Source organism: Crocodylus porosus, unplaced genomic scaffold (assembly GCF_001723895.1).
Source record: "Crocodylus porosus isolate Cpor-Errol unplaced genomic scaffold, CroPor_comp1, whole genome shotgun sequence".
Taxonomy (NCBI): domain Eukaryota; kingdom Metazoa; phylum Chordata; order Crocodylia; family Crocodylidae; genus Crocodylus; species Crocodylus porosus.
In genome coordinates, this window is record NW_017728948.1 from 34,275,107 (window position 1) to 34,283,091 (window position 7,985).

The 7,985-nt window shown below is 41.6% G+C and overlaps 1 protein-coding gene across 5 annotated transcripts in view; it reads left to right on the forward strand.

The window, feature by feature from the left end:
- Positions 1-6,056, forward strand: part of ZCCHC4 (zinc finger CCHC-type containing 4) — a 22,476-nt gene extending 16,420 nt beyond the window's left edge. For all 5 annotated transcript variants that reach the window (XM_019553295.1, XM_019553297.1, XM_019553296.1 and 2 more), the window contains 4 exons: positions 190-265; positions 843-894; positions 1,620-1,764; positions 4,711-6,056. In XM_019553295.1, coding sequence (XP_019408840.1) covers positions 190-265; positions 843-894; positions 1,620-1,764; positions 4,711-4,834 — 397 coding nt within the window. In that variant the 3' untranslated portion in view covers positions 4,835-6,056. The remainder of the gene's footprint in view (positions 1-189; positions 266-842; positions 895-1,619; positions 1,765-4,710) is intronic.
- The last annotated feature ends 1,929 nt before the right edge of the window (positions 6,057-7,985 follow it).

Here is a 7,985-nt window from a genome sequence, read left to right on the forward strand (position 1 = left end):
GGTCAAGGGGTGGGACTACCCTTGCAACCCTTGACAGCTCACCAAAACCTATTAAGTGGCCCTTCAGCTAAAATAATTGCCTGCCCCTGACCTAGACCATCATGGCCACAGTAACACTTCAACATTATTACTATGTCTTATAAGGCTTTTTCAGCAAGCAGTAGGCCGATACTTTGTAATATTTTTCAGGTTTTGTTCTCTTTGTCAACGATATGTGAGTTCAGAGAACCAGCACTGTAAAACGTGCAATTCATGTACATCAAAAGTAAGTGTGTTTTCTCTCTTTGGACAGACATTTCAGTGAGAGAGTTTGTGGTTTTGCTTGGTTATAAACCTCTTTTGATGTTAATCCTGCTAGTATATCTTTGGTAGGGAGCCATGGGCAGCTCAGTACGGGTATTGTCTTGATTTCTGTGGGCTGCAGATTGGGTCTGGTGGGATTTATTTTCTCTTTCCTAATTGCTTTGGGTTGGAATGAGGACACCAAAAGTTTGTGCCTGTCCTTGTACGCTCCAGACCCCATTCATCAAGAGCCTGCTGCCACATGCTATTTCTCCTGTGATTGGGAACGTGCAATACTTCAGGGGGCATCGGTTATGCTAACTGTCGCCTGGGGTGCTAGAGCTCACTGTTTGTAGGAGAACTTTCTGACCTTCCCCTCCAATACGCAAGCCATCTATGAATATATAGGGAGCATGAATATGTAATAGCTAAAAATTGAAGCATTTCATTGGAGCATAATATCATTTTAAAACATAGAGTAAATACAATAAAAGAATAAATTAGTAGTACTTGAAAAGAGCCTGTTTAAAATTAATACACTTCTTATGATTTCATTTTAGGATGGTAGGCAATGGAGACATTGTGTTCTTTGCCAAAAGTGTGTAAAGCCTTGTGAGTACATAAATATTTTTTGTAATTAGTGTTTCTTACTGTGCAAGTTACAATCCAAAGAAATCAAGGCAAAAATTGGGAATTATGTTAAACTTCAAGCCATGATTGACTATGAAGAGAAAAAAGAAATGTGTAACTTCCATTCAAGCCCCCATTAGTCTACTAGATTTCACTATGTAAAAATGTGGTGTCTTGTCAAATCAGGGTATACTAAATTTTCCTTATTCACTATGGCAGATCTTTATTAATTCAAAATCTGCTGTCATCCTGATAAGAATTTTGTATATATATTCTTTCATATTGATTTTTTTTTTCAGCTGCATTCTGTAAACATATCAAAGGCTTCTAAAATAGTTTTGTGGGAGCAGTCAGGTAAACTCTGATTCTTGAAGGCAAGTGTCCTTGCTTGGAGCTGTTTCAAATAGTTGAGAATAATCATACTTATTAATGTAAGGCTGTAGCTGCCTTTGCTGCTTTTCAGTAACACCAGATTGTTTTAAAAACTGTGCCATATTTTTGTGATTAAAACTGTCATCCTTTTAATGATTGTGTGGCACATGATTGTATTATATCTGAAGAGTGTATCTATTTACTATATTTATAAAAAAGAAAGCTAACTAAGCTTTTTGATGGTGGGGGAAAATTTTGTGACAGCAGTAAAATAACCCAAAGACCTCAAACTGAAAAATAAAATGTAGCCTCTTCCTTTCTTTATCCTACTGCAGCCTGGGTTCACTGTAACGCATGCAATCACTGTGCTCTTCAAGACCATGCTTGTGAGAGCGTGCAGATTGGATGCTTTATCTGTGGCGGAGCAGATCACAAACGCAGCACCTGCCCTCATTTTTCTGTGACTAGAAGAGCTTACCAGTAAGTGTGATGGTGCAGGAATATTTATTTGGAATGCTTCTCTCAAATATGAGAAATGGTTGCTACCATTTGTACTTAAATATAAGATGACCCCCCAATAATTAGATTTATGTAAGAAACATTTATGTTTGTTATAATTTTTCCAGGTATAGAATCTTAAGTATTGGGGAGGATTGTCTTCAATTTCCCCTATTGCTACAGCGGGGAAAGCAGTGGCTGTAGGGGAGGAGGTCAAGTGGCCCTCTTGCCCCCCTGCCACCTACACCCCCAGCTCCCTCAGTTCTGTCCCAAATCTCTGCTGCTTCATCCCCTGCAAACTTGCCTCAAGTCTCTGCTCCTTCCCCTCACAGTGCCCAGCTCTCTGGTCTCTGCCTCTTTCCTCCCTGTTCTTACTGTCAGACCACCCAGGCTGTTCCATCTTGTCCTTGGAGTACAGCATGTGGAAGCTCAGCCCGTTCTTGGCCATGTAGTGGTGTTGGCACTGCTGATTGGCCAGGCAGGCAGTGCTGCAGGTGTTGGCACTGCTGATTTGCAGGTAGGGGAAGGAATTTCTACATGCTCCATGCTTGGGTGAAACCCCAGCCCAAGCTGAAGTTAAGCTGCACCGACACTAAGGGGGAAGAAAGTGGTGGACAGGGTGCAAGTAGAAGCTGCAGAGAGAAAGTGGAAGGGGCGGGGGCAGAAGGTTGTGGGTCTGACTTTGTCCCCAGCCTGGGCTCAGCGCAAGAGTCAGAGCCACAGCAAGCCTCTTGCTGCTGCTTCTTCATATGCAAATATAAGACAGGTTTTTTCCCCCTTTGCAGATGGGAGGAAAACACCTCATATTTGAGTAAATATGGTATTTAATAAATGTATAGGTACAGTTGTGGAATAACCTCAAATTGCTGCCTTGCTGCATCTGTACTTACCCTTGCTGCAGAGGGGATGGGGATTAGCAACAAGGGTAAGTGCAGGCAACTGGCTGTTCTGGAGGAGTGGAGATTTGTGACCCGTACTGGAGGGGCTGGGTAGCAATGGGTGGCCCATGCTGGCAAAAGGTTTCAACCCTTGCCTTAATCATTGAGTATATTAAGTTCTTTTTTGCCTTGAAGAGGAGCATAGTCCTGAAAAATGCTTTCTATGTGGACCTTTTTCCCAAAATACAATAAAAAGATCAGACGTTTTTATTTAAAAATATTTCTGTTACACATCTTACTTACCTGAAGTTCTCTGAAAAGCAGTTCCTGCTGTTTCTAAAATTACTTAGCCAGTGCTCTGAGGTTATGACCTGGTTTGGGGTCTCCTTAACTTCTTTAACACCTAACCCTCATTGAAACAAGTTTGATCTGTGGCTTAGACTCTTTCTTCCCCTGTACTTTGGGTCAGTTGCTGCTGCTTCAGCTTATGGTGGAAACATCTTTTACTCTCACCTCTATCTCAGCCTGTTTCAGGATTTTTTCACTTCCCTTCTACTCCAGAGACAACAGCATCCCCTTGAAAAGAAAAGGGAAGCCTCTTTTAAGAATATAGCAACAGCACCCTTCCTCAGAATTGTTTCTTTTATCCCCGAACCAATCTATGAAAGTGATTTTGAGAAGAGTATCATTTTTAAAAAAGCCCTTAGATATCATGGAGTCCTCTTCCTTGACCACAGATACCATACGCAGGTGGAATACAATCTTGGCCATACTGGCTTCTATGGACTTGGCTCATTTTACTCCTCCATTTCCATCTAGGCAGAAGTATGTCCTCTTCTGTTGTGGAGTCTGCAAGGCCATTACAGCTGCTTGTATATTTATTTTCTGCAAGTACTACACAAGGCATCGAGTAAAGAGGGGACAGTAATAGGAAATAGTATGTTCACCCTCAGGTTTCACTTGATATTTCTTCTTTTCTGAATAAGAGTAATTATTCTATTCCTTCTGCTGAGGCTTTAAGAATTCCTTTAGAAGTGGTGCAAGGAGGTCACTCTTTGATATTTTAGCCAAGCTAGATAGTACTTCCTATGTGGTATTTGGAGAGGTCAGTAAATGAGGCATTCTTGATTCAGGCAGAGACCTTTGGTAGACTTCTTAGCCATGTCCAAAGGGTATCAAGTACCATAAAAAAAAAAAACTTTGACTCTCCAGCTGTGTCCGAAAATTATCTAGTTCCAGAATTAAATTGCAAACTCTTAGGCTTTACTAGCCATGTCATCTCCACTGACATAAGTTTGCTCAATTTCTGGAGCAACATGTACAGTTATGTCTCTGTATCTGATAGGCCTGCTAATTGCAAAAAATGGCTCTTCAAGGTCATTTCCAACACCACTATGAGATAAGTGACTACAACTAGGATCTGTTATCTCCTTCTGGGCCGTGCTTCTTAGCTAACTCAGCCTGGATATTAAGAAGTGCAGAACTTTTTCATTTAGAGCAGGCTTGCTTATATAGACAAATGGATGTGTTTCAATGTATACAGCTCAATATGATCCTTCTTCTTGTTAGTCTCCTCTGTATTAGGATTTTTTGTGATCTTTGAAGCACTCAGATCTAACAGTTAGCTCAGGTAGTGCTATTTAGCAGCAATATTTGTTTGCCGTCTTGCGTTACTCAGTCTTTTTCTAATCAAGCAATGACTAAAGTTCCATCAAATGTGTTTCTGCTACTTGATGAATTTTCCCCTGCCTACTACTAAAATGCAGTCCTTCTGATAGAGCCTCTGTTAAAGCTGCAAATTGTACTCTGGGGCATGCTGCATGCAAAATATGGTATATGTCACTAATGGAGTAAAAGTAGATTAATTTATGAATTAGGAAGTTAATTTAAATCTCACATGCACTTAATCTTTTTTGTTTTTCTTTTTCATTTAGCTTTTTTGTGACCACACTTTTGAATGGTAGCTTCAGTTAATTGTGTTTCTGTGTGCATTTACCCTATTGTACAATTTACTATACTCTGACAATGTATTTGTGATTTGATTTTGCAGAGCTGACGGAAAGCAAAGGCAAATGAAAAACAAGAAGCTAAAAATGAGTACCATTAAAAAACCATCTGTGAAGCAGAGGAAAATGAGAGTCTTGAAAGGAAAAATAAAAAACAAGAAAGAATGAATCATTTTTTCTTCTTGGCATTCAGTTACTCAAGATTTTTGCAGCTAGTCTTTGATTTAATTTACAGCAAATGTTAGTATGATCTTTCAGAATAAAATCTAGTTGAATTGGAAATAATTACCCCTTATATAATTACCTTAGCATTTCAATGGCACTGGGACAAAAGAATGAAGCTTGTTTATTCTGTTCATGAACTATTTCAAATGAGAGAGAGAAAATAATTTATATATGTCAGCCCATACTGTGCAAAACTTAAGTGGAATATTATTATAAAATATCACTAAAATAAAGGGACAAAAATTATAGTAGTTTTGGTTAGTTTGGTATTGCCCACCGTTTAGGGAAAAAAAAACAATATATTTGTAATGTTGTCTCTTACAAACATCATTCTACTTCACCCCCACACGCTCACTCTTAAAACCCACCATCCAGCATGGTCATATAGATAACAAATGTTATATAATCCTTTTGCTAGTTATCCACTTGTTTGGTTTTGTCTCTGCAGGCCTGGAAACTAGTTCCAGATAAGTTATGACTTAAGTATATGCTTATATCCATAGTGGATACATTTAGAAAGATAATAGGAACACAGGACATTCCTGCTCAGCTTTTATAATACTTTATTATAAGCTGAACCAAATGTCTTTATTTATTTTCATTTATGAAGAGAATTTTAATAACTAAACTTTAACGTATAATCTTTTCATTGCCCAGTGGTGATGGAGGTTCAGCTTCAAGGCCAGCTTGCCCAGATTATTTTTGATGTTGTCCTTAATGTGTGAATGTCATGTAAAAACAAAATGAAAACTAAATAATAAATAAAATGCAATGACAAGAATGTATTTTTTAACTATAGGTTTTTCATTCAAACCAAACATTCTACAGTACTTAGCTACAACAAACTCCCACCTGCCAAGCCACAATACACAGCCTTTCAGAGAAATACTTAATTTTTTAAGGAACGTACCAAGAGGAGTTCCTCTACTAATTTTCAGACCTAGGTCATTTTGCTGTTTTGTGGACACTATGACTGAAACATATATGAAATGAATAGAGAAAAAATAGTCATAACTAGGGTGACTCTTTAAGACTCAGTGAATTTCATGTCACCTGTGTTCTATTTATAATTTTAAAAGATGATGTAGTGCAATTGCTGCAGACTCATTGGAGGGGTTTTTCTCTTTTGTGTATCTTCACCAGCAATAAAGGTCTTTTACTATTATTAGTATTAATAATAATTCAGTTAGTCATGAATAAGTGAAACATCCATTTTATTACTTCAGACCTGTATTGGCTCTTCAGGACTGAAACATTGGGAAGACCTGGTAGATAAATGTGTGCTCTGTTTTATGCTTACGTGTCACATTTTCTTAGTTTCAGGGGTTTTTTTATGTGAGAAAATTGAGGAAGTTTATGGATTGCATATTTTTTCCAAAATAAGCTGTAGAGCCTATAACTTGGAGTACAGTTCTAGTGTGTGTAAATCCTTTTGAGGGGCAGACTTGCATAAGTCATTCTGTGCCTGTCTCAAAAACCTGCCTCAAACAAGACATTTTTCTGAGTTCATTAGATATCTTGAGTTTTTGGAATTGTGAGCAGAGCAGATAGGTTGTGACCACTTGTTGAAGTGTAGGATTGAGGACACAGCCCTACTTACTCCTCTTTCTTAACTGAAGAGCAGTATTTTGTAAATTGTTACACCTTGCAGTCCTACCAGTCCTATTTTGTAGCAGTACAAGACCCAAAATTGTTTGCTAGACCAAATTAAAATGTTGGTTTTATATATATGATACCTAGTGGGAAAATATCTATTCTGAATCCTTAGACTCAAAAGGGTTATGAAAAAGTGCTATCTTTTTATCACAATATACTTATATCTGTTGTATAAGTGATATGAAAACAGAGGAGGGCAAGAATTGCACTGTTAAACAACTAAAAGACTATTTTCCTCAACTTCAAGAGAAGGATTTTTTCCCCCATTTGACATGAAATTGCCTGCCTCCCCCCCCCCTTCTCAGTGGTGCACTGCCTGCCCCTCACCACTTCTGCGGCATCTGCCCTTGCAGACTTGGGCCCCAGCCCTGCCCCGCTCCGATCTCCCTCCCATCCCCTTTTCCTCCTGTCCCTACTACAGTCTCGGGTACCCCTCTCCCCCATGGGGCTAGCTTCACACTGTTGCTACAGGGCTGGGCTGGGGCCACGCTGTGCCCCAAGCTAGAGCTGGGATTGAAGCTGCAAGGGCTGGAGCAAGGATAAGCAGAGGGGGAGGAGAAATAGAAGGAAAGGAGGATGGAGGAGCAAATAGGAGATGGGGCAGAGGTTGGGGGAGGGAGGCAGGTCAGGAAGGTAGAAGCCTCCCCCTAACACCTGCCCCCCCCACTGTCTCCTATATGCCAATAAAGGACACCTGTGGGGTGGGGGGATAATATGATGGGGGAACAGTTTCTAACTGTTACAGTAAATGTAAAACAAAAATAAAGCCACAGCCCACCCCCCAGTTCTGCCAGTGCCCCTCACTCCTGACCTGTAGCCTCTTACTCCCCACAGTCCTGCCAAAGGGGGTCCCCAGCTACCTCCATCTTGACCAGGCTGGAGCACAGTAGCTTTGACTCATATGGGTGGCAGTGGAGGGAGTTTGGTCCAGCCCCCAGGCTGGAGGGAGGAGGGGATGCCTATGGCACCCTCTGCCCTGGGCAGGGGCTCCTGCATCACACCAGGTGTCCTTGCCATGGCCCCCTGGCAGCACCTCCAGGGTGCCATGCCCCTGAGCGCATAGGTGCTGACCCCGGTGTTGCCAGCCTGGCCATGCAGCTCCCTGGCTCCCTGCCCCTTTCTCCCACTGGAGTGGCAGGGCCCCCCCGCCCCGCTTGCTCTCCTGCCCTGCTGCAGCCCCAGCGCTCAGCCACCTTCCCCCAGTACTACCAGGTATGCCCCACATCCTCCTCCACACCATATACCCCTGCCACTCCTCCCCCTCCCCACAGACAGTCCCCAAGCCCTGCTCCTCCAACCCCCACTATCCATAGACTTACCTGCATCCAGCTGCTAGGGCTGCGCCCACCACCCTGCTTGGCTCTGTGCTGGCCACGCATGGCTGTATGCTGTGTGCGTGTGTCTCCAGTCATTCCAAGGAGGTCCTTCCAGGCTGGAT